We start from the raw sequence: 15169 nt of genomic DNA on the forward strand, positions 1-15169 counted from the left end.
TGCTCTCACTCTCTCTCTCTTTCTCTCCAGAGCTTTTAAACCCAACGACAATAATGCATATTTATTATTATTTATCGCCATCTGCGAGCGAAGTTCCCGTATTTTTTTATTTGCATATTATTGAGCATTGTTTTCGCAGTCGGATCATACAATATGATTTACGTGCGTACTATATGTATAGAATCTTTGCAGGCGATTCTTGTCCGCGTTTAGACTAAATAAACCTCTTTCTATTCTCCATATCGCCGCCGAGAATCTGAGTGTGCACTTGACGGTCTTGCAATTTCAAATCGGCAGCGTATGACAGTCACGTACGCTGTAACAAATAATATCTCTAACTCAGTCTCGCCACCTTGCCTCTGCGATTAGTATGCGGCTCGCGATCGCTTTTAACTTTGCGTAATGCGTGTCGATCGGAAAGTAAGTCGGAGGGAATTGAGGGCGGTATGAAAAAATAGATATCTCGTATCGAAAACTGTTGCCTCTAGATACCAAAATATGATGGGAGGAACGAAGAAACTCACACCATATAATATACTCTCGTCTCTCAGGATCAGGTAGAAAATTCCTAGACCCTGGACGTTAAAAGTAATAATCTATAAAATAGGCGCTAATGTGATATATTCTAAATTGCTCAACACTGTATGTGTCGGATTCATTAATATCCATCATCGTTCCCTTTGTTGCTTTTATTTTCCTTTTCATAATAAATTTGACAGTCGCAGAAACGGAATAAAGAATAAAGAAACAACAATAATTGTATTAACATATTTTTATTTTTTTACAGAATGCATTGAAATGCGCCAACGGGCGGCCACAGATCGGCAGCAAGAGATTGCCGTCTCTTGCTTCGGAAAATTCTAACCCAACGTCAACGCCTCTCGTACACAAAGGACATGTGATCCACAATAACTCAGCCCACGTAAGTTTTTCTCTTTTCTCTTTTCTCTTCATACCTTTCCCTCTCGTTCGCGTAGGTACACGTGTACGCGATTAATAAAACCGGGACAGAGGGAAAATCTGCACGCGAAAGTGTGCAATATATTTTTATTCGCCCGTTTTACGTTTGATATTAGAGGCGTTTTGGCACCGTGTCAACCCCCTCGGGTCATACGTGTGCCACTCTGCTTGCTCCGCGACCTTTGTTCGGTGCGCTACTACACGGTGGCGCAGGTGGCGAGGGTAGAGCAAATAGAGTAGGTGGTAAGTAGGTGGTTCGCAGCCGCCTTGTAAGGACCATCGTTGTGCCTTGCTTGACCTGCTATACACAGCTCTGTGCATTTATACTCGCCCGTGATGCATTTGGCCTTTATGTTCGGGACAATCTTGCATGTTCAACGTTGGAATAAATTTTAAATTACTATTTGTTTAATGGCAATGCATTGATCTAAAAATTACATAGTTACACTTTAAGACCCTGCTCAAGACATAAGCTTTCCACCCGACACTTATTCTTGAAAGTAATCTATTCAATTATGTCGCCACAATCGCGAACATCACGTCCCCCCAGATACAAATAAGTATTTTTGTTTTAATACTTTTCTTTAATGCTGATTAGTAAGGCTACATCTGTATTATATTTATTTGGCTAATATAGTTAATTGTTTATAATAAAACAGAATATAAAAAACTTTAATGTTTCTTTATTCCATTGAGGTGACCCGCTACATGTTTATTTTTACGGATTTTCCTATACCTTATTTGCATTAACACAGTCAGTTCGGGAGCTATCCATTTCATCATTATTCATAATTGAGAAAGAGATGGCAAGTTTGGGATTACGCCCCTAAATGAACAAAAATACCATCAACATTTCGTATGTGGCCTTTCGTGGTACAGCCTTCTAGGCACCGACTTATTAGCTCCACTTTTCCAAATACTATCAAATTCTTTAAAAATTGCTATTAATTCGTTATTTTTTGATAACATTACATAATCTTTTATCTCTAGTGTTTTTAAACCAAGATATATGAATATTATCATTATTAATCTTTTCATACACACAATATTAAAATAGGTATAGATTTAGATACTTAGATTTGTTAGTAATTAATAATATTTTACTGTACAGATTCCATTTTAAAATACAGGGTTAAATCACAGTGTAGAAAAAATTATGATAAATCGAGAACGAAATTTGCGTCACTAAAATAATAACGGTTTCTTTTGTTTTAGTAATACCTATTTTTTAGCGAATTTAGTTTTAAAATGCATACAACTCTTAGTAGAACTAAGTAAACAATTATTCGTTATAATTTAAACAAAAAATAAATGAAATAATCATCTTTTATTTAAAATAATTTTGTTTTTAATAAATGAATATTTTTCCTGTATGTTTATTACACATAAAAATATAAATATATTATTAAATTCTAAAACATCATATGGTGAAAAATTGTTTGAAAATCAAATATTAAATTTAATTACGTGAAATATAAACATTTTTTTGAACCCCTTCAAGCGTTTGTTTTAGTTCGTCGTGGTACACTATTTCGATTACAACTATAAGAGATTTTTTATCGGTTTACACCGACTTTACCCAATCCAGATCAAGACTTTAATTCTTTTTTGATTTAATTTTTCTTATATTCTGAAATATTTTAATTAAATATTAATTTTATTCATTGTTTTAATCTCATTACTGCTTTAATCAAATTTATAAAAATAAATTTGAGTTTTCAAAAGCTTTTCCATAGAAAAATTAAAAGTAAAATTTTAGGACAATTTTATAATCCAATGCATTCACTGTTCCGTTGATGAAATGCATACCTTCCATTCCGGAATATAAGAAGCAACTCCTCTCATTTGAAACATTCTTGGCTGTACTTTTTGCCAACTGTGCCTGTACTTGACCCGAATAAATTTATCTTACTCTTTCAAATCAAAACAGTTTACCATAAACTTACTGGTAATAACACTCGCTCTTCGTTCGTTTATGAGTAGTTATTTTTTACATCCGCTCCCTTTAGCCCGATTTGTTGTATATCTCAAGTCATTGACGAATACACAATAATATCACATTTTCTACTTAAACGCGCCTTCGGGCGAAACGGAATCATTACTTTTATAATTGTTTTCACCACAAAAGACAGCTTTTTGCATAGAAAACCACTCAAATCAATAGACTTACCCAAAGGGCAATATTCTAATTCATCCTACGAAATTTGAAGAAGTGGTGCATTTTTTTGCATGTTACTTAAGTATGATATTTCAAATGTTTTAAACTATACATGTAATTAAATTAATTAGTGTAGACTTCTTACTAGATCAACTTTACTCATTTTAATTAAGCATTAGATTATCACGCTGATACTTGGTGGCTTATAAATTAATATATCAAAAAGTGACAGTTGATTTATAAAATCACTTTTACTCCTTTTCATCGACGGTGTCATGCCTCGTTGTACATATTAAATGCTACGAAACGAAAGTCACTTTGTTTGAAACTCGCTACGTTGTCGACTTTCGCCGAAGTTATTTTTAGCGGTATTATATTATACATTGTAGATACTTGCGCGGTATTTTTATATAGACTGGCATATAAAATATTATTGTCCGCGCGCGTTCACAATTTGTCGCTTTCAATCGGCGTACGCCACAATTCGATTACGTTCTCTTCTGGCGCATATATAAAACTTTAAAGTTGCATTCCGAACAATTGCTCCGCCCTCTCGCTGAGCGCTGCGGAAATTTTTGGCTTGGAATACCGCAGTTAAAATTTTCCACTGACTCCCGGGGCAAGTCTGGCGGTGCTCCAGTGAATGTTTGCAGTCGTCCACCCTCGAAAAGCTCTTCGAACGCTGAAATAAAAATGACCACGACAAACTTCTGCCTCGATCGCGTCAGTGTATCTGAAAAAGTAGTATAAATAATACTCCATTACGTTATACGCCTGTATATTTACCGCTGAAGCACGCGCCGCCGAGCTTATTTACGAGCAAACGTGTTTATACACCCGATGGAAGTTCACAATTTCCCAGAGCTTTCCCGCTCCGGAAATTTAGCTTCTGTTTCCGATTGTGGGACTTGTTTTCCATACGTGTGTCAGATCGCTCGCGTCGATATCGAACGTTTGTGTGTATGTACACATGTATGCATTTTCGCTTATTAATTTTGCACTATGTTGTGATTTTACAAATTATAACGTTAATGCGCCTGTAATTTTATGCATTAGACACACACAAACATGATGTGAATAATTAATGAAAACGCGTTTGTCCCATGGGCCGTAATAATAAGCTACTCGTCGCAGGCAGTTTTTTTAAACAACGTTTATTTAGTGAATTAACCCGTTGAATAGTTTTATTCCCGTAATACTTCAATTAAATTCTGTTTATATTTATTGTCTGAAAAAATATCAACAAATCATTTTCAAATCTGTATTAGCAACATTTTATTGGAAGGTGGTCCCATATTATTTAATTAACTCCAGATTCCAGTTATTCATTATTTTTTTAATCTAATACACTTGAGATTTGTGAATTAATATAAATGTCAGTAAGAAACTTAAAAGATGAACAATAAAGTATTTGCAAGCATCTTGTAATTACACTTAAGAAAAGCTTGAATGGTGAAACGTACTCTTTGACAAAATTAATTAACCCAGCTGCAATTTATCGTTTTTTAATGGCGGTAATACCTCTTCAATAAGAGCAAGTGTTTCCTGGTCAGCGGTTTTGTTACCCTATTGTTCAGATTGAAAATGTGAAGTTGAAGAATCGCCGTAGAGTTTCGCTCGGGATAAGGATGCCAGTTTGTTATTGTGAGCGTGTACATGTACACGAGAGGGAGAAACGATTGTCTCGCTTTCTCTTTTAAGGACAGTCGCTGATTCGTCAACGCTGGTATTCGTCATTAAAGTGCAGTGTGGCACAGAAGTTCGATCTTCTCTAGTAATTTATTTTAAATAATTTTGTGTTGATATTGGTTTAACCCAGATATGCCCACTGTCCCATGGGTAGGTCACTAAACTCGTGCCACTGTTTTTTATTTATAAATGAAATTTTAAGAGAACAAAGTTTCTTTGGCATATCTGGGTTAATTGATATCAAGGCTTCAAATATACACTGTAAGTTATTCGTTCTCTTACCCGCGGATTAAAATATTTTAATTATTTTTCCATTAATACGTACTTTGTTGGTTTTTTTTACACTATTCTCTGTAAGGCTTAAAAAAGTTATTATTCTTATCGTTGCGCCAATGATATTTTTTTAATTTATTCAATGGACTCTAATGATTTAATAGAGTCGTCGAGCCATTTGCTTTTGAAGAATAGCTTCATTATTTTTTTGACTAGTGAAAGACTTCATTATTTTTTTGACTAGTGAAAGATTTTGAATTTTGCAAATATTTAATTAATGACATCAATGTCTAGTTTCTTCGATTATATAATATATTTTTAATTGTCCGTTGAAATTCCCAACTTAGCTTAGATGTATGTATGTTAAATAAACAAATTTTCTTTTAAAATAAAAAAAAAATTTTTGCGCCACACGGTTCACGTACACAATAACAAACCGGAATCCTTATCCCGAGCGTACTCTACAAAATCATCGAAAGCATCAAATCGATTGATGTTTGCACCTTTATATTAAATTTATTTTGCATGATTCCGCATCCTTCAAGGAAAGAATAAACATAAAATAAAATAAGCTTATTGAAAGGTCAATTCAATAGAGTTAACATTAACATTAGTTAGGTCGACAGCAAATAAAATTAATAGAGGGTCAGGTAAATTTAATATTGTCTCATGCTATACAGTAGTATTTTAATATTGCTGATCTTAATTAAAAATCTACGTACGTATTTGTTCATCGATTATGTTACTAATACAATTAGTATATTTCCTTCCGCGTATTCTCATTACTTTACCTCTAACATAAAAATCGTATACACTAATATATTATGTATATATTACAATTTTATAGCCGTTAATTAATCTCCACAATCGTCTTTTGATATAGTCGTAAACCGCTACAGATAGTATAAATTAGCCGCGTGATAATATCGCACGATAAGCATTCGACATCATTACGAACGTTTTGTGTTTATCGGCCGTGATATTTTATTGCGGCTAATAAAACTTATTTATATTTTCTATGTTGTTTCGTGCCTATCGCATCAAATTTGTATAATGTGTATTTTTATGTATTTATTATTTTATATATTCGCGCATAAATATTAAGTTTTATCGCATTGTTCTCGCTGTTTTTGCGGTCCGGATAGATAAATAGCGTTAACGCTGTCAACGCGTATTAAAGCTCTCTAAAAATGTATATTTAATAGTGCGGGATAAGTGTATAAATTATTCATCGCAAACCCTCGGGAAAGTTGAATATGTTGTTTCGCTCGGTCCGCTTTTCGTATACGTAAACATTTGTGTGTATGTGTGCAAAATATGTATATAATCCGAGTATAATGGCCGTATGAATTTTTGCGCTGAAAGCTTTCCACAAACAATACACAGTTTTATGTAAAATCGGGTGAATGTTGGGATAAATAATAAAAATTCGATTCGATTGAAACACGTATCGTGTAGCTTTTATTCGGATTGAAAAAGTATTACGCTAGAAAAGGACGTAAAAAGCAGAAGAGATATTTTCAAATTAAATGCACGTTAGTAAAGAGCGAGCGACATGTGGAAAATGAAGCTTAATAAATATAAATCGTTTCTGTCAAAACAGCTTTATCTGAAACGAGAGGCGTAAATCTTAAACCCGTTTTTCTGGCATACTTCTCCCCGTCTGATTTAAGTGCGTTTTTAACGAATATCAATGAAATATCTCGTTAGAATTGTAACGAATGCCAACTTTGCTTTTTTTTTTAATTGAATTACTTTATATTACTTAATCCTCGAGAGCTATATCCAATCTCATTTTCAAAAAGAACGTTTGCTTCCAGACAGATCAAAAAGTCGGTTTAAATTTAATTTAATATTCGATACGTACTATAATAATTTATTTATATATATATAATATATTATGTAACGTATACTGGCCATTTTTTTTGTTTCACGAGTCGGATAATTAAAATATACTTTATTGTAACAATTTATATGCATCAGCTTTACTATTTTCGTTAGTTAAAAACGTGTGTTTGGTTGATATTTTTATAAAATTTAATAGCACGTGAAAAACTATCTCAATGTCCGAACTTCGCAGACGTCTGCTTGAAGGTTTCGACTCCACTGATAGTGGACCCAATGTCAGACTGAATTGTTACTGTAATGTTCGCTATTGCAAAGATCACAAAATCCCGCCTACCTTCTTCTCCTATCGTCTAAGAATCCAATTATGGTTGAAAATATCTCGAATATTATAAATCTTTAAGCCATCTTTAATTTTATAAATCCGTCAATACTGTTTGTTGACTTTATTTACACTTGTTAACGAATGTTTTGACCAAGCGATAATAGGTCCGCAAGTTTTATTATGTTGAGACATACTTTACACAGGCTTTTCAGGGCCAAATATTATCGAGAAAAGATTTTAACAATAAGCTAGGGATTAATAAATGTGCGTGGAAAGGCCAACATGTGGTGTCTGGATATAATAAATAAAAATATGACTTGAAATGTGATTATTACCTAAAGACATAAAGAGGATATCTATTTTTTAAATTTTAGTCAGTGACAATTTAGCTAAAGGACTAAATTTATATGTTACAATAAATACACAGTTTATGAAGTTGAAATAACGAAACGTACTGTGTTAAATCCCTGTATAAGTGTATAACTGCGTATATTTATAATATATTGCGATTTTACGACGTATAATAGACGTCCGCAAAAAAACGGCTTGAAAGCTAAACACACATGAATTAAGTTTATGTTGGAATTATGCTTACATTTTCTCTCTTATTCTGTTTTGACATGTCTACTATTAATGCAGTCGAATAAATATATTTCTTTCAAGAATCTCTGTGGGTCGCATGTTTGACACTCCTTTTCCAAAAGACGCACCACAAAGAAACCATAATATATAATATAACCATAAATATCACTATAAAAACAATTTTATCGCCCATATAAAACAAGAAGATGTCTATCACGTAATAAATCCCCTTTCGTCAGATTCGTGAATATAAACTGCTGTTCCCCACCCGGCGTTTTTCACATCATAACACGTCGTACCCGTCGACAGGATTCTCGCCGCCACCCCATACGTCAACGTCGTCTGTTTATCGATTTCATAAATTTGTTTGTTGGCATACATTAACCTGTCGTGTCGCTTATCAGTCTGCCGCGTGCCCCGATCGCGGGGCGCCAACTTCGCCGCTACAACCGCCGATGCCAGGGCTCGTTTTTGCACGTATCCGAGGCGACACATCGCGTGCCGGCTCATTCGTTCGTCGCAATGCCATAACTCCGCGCCGGTGGTAGCTTTAACTTTTCCGAGTCCTCCAGATAACCGCCTTGAGCGATTTTTAGTTTGTCGTTATTGTTTTAGCACGCGAGCTGGTATCGCGTAGAACTAATTTGCTCTCGGAATTGACCCTATGCAATGATATGGGTCAGTTTGAAACGTAGATTGGTGTATTATATATATGATCAACAGCTTTTGATTGTCCACCGAAAGCGAACAAAAAATGCTCTTATCCTTAGTAAAAAGTGGGTCATTAGCCGCGTTACCATGGTAGGACATTTTAATAATAATTCATTTATGTCACCTCAATGATTCATATTTTCCATTTCGTAAACTCAAGTTCTATAGAATTTTTGCGAGATTTGTAGAAAAACACAATCCTTCAGGAAGCATCAAAGAAAAAGGTTTGTCAAATCTTACTGTAACAATGTCTCGGATCTTTATCTTCAATGCAGAATGCAAAAAAATGATTGTCTCATTGACGTATTTCTGACATTAAAATAAGACATGTGTTATTTTCTGAGCGTTTATTTTGAAAATAAAAATCAGTAAAGCGATTTATGGACGACTGCTGCAACGTAAATATTATATTTTACGTATACGTTAATAAATATTTTTTTTCTCATCAAACCCAATTAATAACACGGTCGTGTTTTTCTTCATTTTTAACTTCGATTCAGTGCAAATTTCATGCGAAATGAACATTTCAAACACAAAAAGTTGAAAGACTAAAGTGGTATTCAATTATATTTCACACCTCAGTTAGCATGAAGTTATGTGAACTGAGGCTTGAAATGAATTAAAAATATGTCCCGTAGAGTGAACCAGCGCAACATAGCTATATTTATTTTTAAAACGTGTTTTTTTTAATCCCATTTTAAATAATATACGAAATATATAAAAATGATAGTTCTTATTTAGCCATTATGTAACTATATGACCTATATAATAGTATTTTACTCCTTTATTAGCCGTTGTGTAGCTTGCCTTATTTGTTCATATTAATTTTAATTTTGTAAATCTAAAATGTTTTTGTTGATTTAATTTCATTTATCAACATTGCGGCAATAAATCAACGATGAGAATAGCAATATTATGTCAAATTAATTCTTCAGGCACGTTGAGCACTCTCGTCACTCATTTATTGTAGTGGATAAGGCAAAGTGAATTGAGAATTAAAACGATTCTGATTGGGATTAGAGAGAATAAACACATTCCTGTGATGTATACTGAGAGTACATTACATTATTTTACAAATCGAATAAAACTTTAATATTTTAAATTTATGAAGCCACTGTATGGTTGTTGTTTTATAATCCGGTGTTTTCGGAAAACACGTAACTAAACTATATGGGTGTAATTTTAAATTCGCTCCATAACGTTATGCAAAAAATAAAACACATTGAAATATGTTTCCAGATGTGTTCAGGGTTCTCCTCAGACCTCTCTCCTTCCACAGTATTATCACCACAGTAATTTTCGCACACCCAACTGCCAAGGCGTAATGAGGCGTTATCAATTACTCGAGTGCGCGCTCCTTTCGCTCTCCCCCGCACAACCGGGAATAATATATTATTAGGCCATTTCACGCAATTCCATCAAACCGCCCCGCGCTAATGTGGGTTCGCGTGTCTGCCGTTCGACGGACGTCCGTAAAATACTTTTGGTGTTTTTCCACCCTGCGCCGCAGCCAGTGGTACAAACTATATCCCGCTTTCCCGTAATCGGAAGCGGAAATGTGATACCGCCCTTGTCGGCCGCCGACGCCACACCGCACTTTAATGGAAACAAAGAATTTCCACCGCCACCCCCGACGTGTGTCGGCGGTGTGTTTATCTTTGGCTTTTACATATTTTTGCGGCGCCGCGTCGAATAATTCAGGGCTAATTTATTATTCAATTCGGCGAGGATTCTCGGCGTGAAAAGGCGTGCGAAAAGTTCTGCGTTCCGACGCTAGGGGATAATGTAGCGCTCTACGAGCCCGGTGGAGTCATTCCGCAGTGGGTCGTTGAGCGGAGCGCACGTCTCTCTGCGGTCTAAGCATTACAATACTTCGATAAATTTCCAAAATTTAACACAATAATTTCCTACGCGTACTGTAATGTAAATTTAGGAGCTGATTTCAGAAGTATTAATTCATTTTTCAGATATCTTTGTTATAATCAGTATTCACTTTGCCAAAATATTTTGAAATATCGTTGTTGTTATAAATCTTAATGTTACGTTATTATTTAGCGTAGTAATATTCCAATATGCTACATAATGTCATAAGATCTTTTTTTTATTAATCAAAATGTGCGTGATATTGCAAAATGGCCGAAAATGAAAATAATCGCGAAATTGATTAAAAATACACATTACTTATATTTTTCTACGACAGTTTTAATTTTATTATTGCGTCTTTTAATATAATGATAACGAAAAAATGAACAAGTTGAATTTTACTTCCAAATGTATGTATTAAATATATTTTAATGGCAATATGGATGTATTTAAAAGGTTTAAAATATCAGTAATTATGATATGTAACAGAGAAACGATCCGCCTTTTTTATGATAGGGATAGCGGGTGAAGTGAAAACAAAAGCAGGTATTGCATACACGAAATTCTTTTAACTATTTAAACATTTGTATCTCCATTCAGACAAATTTTTACCCAAATAGTACACGGAACACGCTTCACTAAACATTGGTGCTAAATATTAGCAATAAGTAAGTCACTATATTTATATTTTAAAATTGCGCGAAATGTATGTTTTTAAAAAAAACTTTTTCATTGGGAATTTTTATTTATTTTTTTCTATTACCAACTACAGTTGTACTAGACGAAATAATTAAAATTAGTAATATTAAAAATGTGTTAATGGGTGTTTTTTTTTTAAATTATTTTATATTTAATTTTTTAAATGATTATTAAATTTATTTATCCCTTTAGCTAAATAAGTCACTAATATAATATCTAAAATATTTAAAAGAAAAAATAGATATCTTCTTCAATATAAACATTTTGAATCTCATTTCATCATCATCTGTCAGCATTCATATTCACATTTATTATTCCCTAACTTATCTTAAATGTCTTTATTTGTTTACAGTTAGTTAGTGACTCTATTTAAGCAAGACTATACATTTTATTGTATCAGTTGACGGTAACTGATTTAATTTGATTAAAACATTCCAAATTTTACTATAAAACGGTGACTAAATAAAAAGGCAATGATTTAAAAGTACTAATTATAGCAAAATAGTCACGGTATTAAATTTGATAATTATTGCATTTAAATTGAATTATTTTATAATTGTGACCAAGATCCGTACAGTTAAACCAGCAATATATAAAATAATTTTTCGAGGAAAACATCTTAAGATTTACCTTACATAAAGGCACAAACAACTCGTTTTATGAAACAAAGTATTTATTTTAATGTACATATCTTCTTGTTAAATAGCACCCAATTATTGTCACGATTGGTAATAGGACAAGTACATATTGTGAATACAATATACGCCTCATGTTCGCAAACGTATTCGTGTATTAAATTATATAAATATAATCCGACCTTCAACATATAGGGATTTGTTAAATCAGAAGTTACCCTTAAACTCATGTCGGGTACCGCAGGGCTCTATTTTGAGATATGTCATAAATGACGCATTGTCAAATACATAAATTTGAATTTATAAAATTATCCGATTTCCCATAAAATAAGCAATCTTATTTAGATACTAACAAATTTGGGAACATACAACGTAAGGACATGGCAAAATAGATTGATCTAATAATATTTTCAAATCACGTTGATCACATTGTACAGATTAAAAAAAATTATGGTGCTACAAATTTAAGTTCAGCTACTATCACATCCACAGTCACATTACATATAGTATGTGTGGAGATGTACTACCAATATTTTTATTTTTTTGAAATCAATAATTTTAAGCATTGCACATGACATAATTGTATAGCCAACGATTTTTCAAATATATTTAAATAAATTGAATATATGTATATTATATTTTGTTGTACGTATTTAACTATATAAAAAATAAGTCATTTGACTCATAATAGAAGCATTCAGTATTAATGAAAAATAAAAATGGACACATGTTGATTGTATTTATATAAAAAAGTTACAATCGGATAAAAGCAATTTAATTTTATTTTTACACTTTCAGCATGGATATTATGTATTAATTATTTAATCATTGCCATCCAATATTTAAATTCCAGGAAAATCATTTCTAATATACATTATTATAATAATATCGTATTTTAATTAACATTTAAATGCAATATACATATGTATCTTACATTAATAATTTATCGTGTAAATATTGCTTCTGTCTTAAATAAATTTATTAAAAAAAGAATAAAAAACTTTCAATATAAACATTTTTTAATAGAGTACATATACGATTCGTTCATCGAGAATAAATTTTCATAATATTGCGCGTATAATTAGAGTAAATATTTACCTATTCTTAAACATTTGCCTTTTCAAATAAGATTAATCGCATTGCCCCGATTTTAAACGCACAATAAATCAGAGCTGACGTACAAACGCGAACAAATAATATAAGAAGAAATATACAGAAGCTCCTGCGAAAAGCTCGCGCGCAACAAATTTTACGATTGTGTATACAATACACACAAAATAGCTCGGTTAATTTTAGCGATTCACCTACATTGTCAGCGGGTGACGTTTCGCGTATACATCAAGCGCCGCGCGCTAATAGCTTATTTAATAAACACAATTAAATTAAAACAATATCTCGGCAGTTACCATAGAGTCGCTCGCGTGTCGGCGCCAATAAACAAAGCTCGGCTTCCGCCACTTTTGCTAACAAAGAAACGTTTACTATTATTGTTTTGGTATTTCATGTGTGTATACGATTTCGTCAATATTGTGTCGGTCGCACTGTTTATATTGTCGTTTGCCAAACACGTCAGTCGCTCCGTGTTTATTTAGTAGCGAATCGAAATTAGTTCTCGCAGTGTGTATAGATAGGTATGCTCGACGATTGCGAAAAGCGTAATTTGCCGGTTTACATTCGGAAACAAAAGCGCCGGCGTCCCTTAACTAACAATCACCTGCCCCGGGTGTGATTAGTGTAATGGGGATTAGCGAGTCTGGCGGAGTTGCCGGGTAATTCACCGCAAACCCAGTACCGAGGGTGTGTTTGGGGTGGAAGATGAAATGTGGTGACTAGTGTTTTCTCTCTATAATATATCCTATGTTTAATTAATTTATTGTTAATTAAAATATTTTGTAGTATTATTCTGTGTGTATACAAGGTTGTTCTTCACAGCAGACAAATAGTGAGGAGATACGAGCGTGGCAGCCTCCGCTAATGGAGCTATCCCGCGGGCACCGAGTACAATGTAGTGGAGGCAAAATGGTTCACGGTATAAAGGGCACGGCACGGCTCTTAATCACGTTACCTAGCGCAGTGTTTGTTTCGCTTGCCGGCAGGAAGGATAAATTAACAGGGAATTGTTTTAAGCAAAAAAACGACGGCGACTCTATGCTGGCTGCTGCTGTTACGGTAGACCGTCGGTTTTTTTTCTCTTTTTTCTGCTGCTGCCCAACTGGCTTCACACTAAACGATTATGTGCACTCTATATTTTCTTCGGGTGGCGACTATCCACAGACTTTTCCGTACTGTACACTTTGATCGCTCGATGTTCCTAAACCATAATCAGATATACCCTCAATTTTCACGCCCAAAGTATTGTTAATTTTTTTTTAGAATATCCTATCTGACCTAACGAGAAATACAGACTATACACAACAGTGCAATGTTTGGAGTCGGAGTGACTATGAGAGACGCTAGCAACGTAGGATGTTTTCCTGCCTATCTTAATCCTCACTTATAATTTCATCATCTGTTACAGTGTTCCTGGGTTTTTAAAAGCTGGACATTTTGATTATATTTTCAATACAGAAACATACTTTTAACAACAATATGTCGACTTTTCTAAAATTTTATATTTTGTTTTTATTATGATGAAAGTAGAGAATTATTTCCGTATTTTTTCTACTATTTTAAAATCACAAGTTCAGGTTCTATATTTTTATAAATAGTTTTTAGGCATTCATAAAAAGTTTGTAAATTAAAACAATGAGCTTCCTTTTCTTAAAAATCTATGGAAAATCTTATGACGGGTTGCCAATGAGACACGACAGCGGCTCTTATCAAAAAATGCACTATTATTAAAAATAAACCGCTTATAAAGTTATAAAATATAAGTTCTATCAAAAAAAAAAGTCAATTTTTTTATAAAATAAATACAGATTTAGAAACAAATTCAATACAAAATATGCAGCTTTTGCTTTAACTAATGCAATACAATAAAAATTCAGCATTATTTGTAGACTTAAAAACAGCTTTAGAAACAGTAGACCATAACATGTTATTGTAGAAATAAAAACAACAAAAACTTATTTGATTAATATACAACAAGTAGTTGTATTTAGTATAACACAAAGCAAATGTGAGGTGGTGATGTTTAAAATACCATAATTTTCTATTTTAGGATCTTTATTATTCAATATATTCATTCAACATAAATTATTTAACCCTATGTAAACTTTCAAGAAGGATTCAACTGTATACTGATACAGTGCTGATATATAGCTTTATAACATACGAATACATGCAAAGAAGCATGCAGAGTGGGTTGTTACATATATGATTTAGTGAATGGATGAGATTGAACAAACTAACAATTAACTAAAATAAAAAAAAATAACTGATATTTAATAATAATTTTCATATCACAATCACTGTAAATAATTGTAAAAT

The 15169-nt window shown here is 33.1% G+C and overlaps 1 protein-coding gene across 10 annotated transcripts in view; it reads left to right on the top strand.

Moving 5' to 3' along the window:
* tay (tay bridge kinase) overlaps nt 1-15169 on the top strand; it is a 310160-nt gene that overhangs the window by 80150 nt on the left and 214841 nt on the right. For all 10 annotated transcript variants that reach the window (XM_088183449.1, XM_088183450.1, XM_088183452.1 and 7 more), the window contains one exon: nt 788-922. In XM_088183449.1, the coding sequence (XP_088039575.1) occupies nt 788-922 (135 nt within the window). The remainder of the gene's footprint in view (nt 1-787; nt 923-15169) is intronic.

Source organism: Plectrocnemia conspersa, unplaced genomic scaffold, assembly GCF_051122295.1.
Source record: "Plectrocnemia conspersa isolate PC_06_02 unplaced genomic scaffold, ASM5112229v1 ptg000003l, whole genome shotgun sequence".
In the NCBI taxonomy this organism is placed as follows: domain Eukaryota; kingdom Metazoa; phylum Arthropoda; class Insecta; order Trichoptera; family Polycentropodidae; genus Plectrocnemia; species Plectrocnemia conspersa.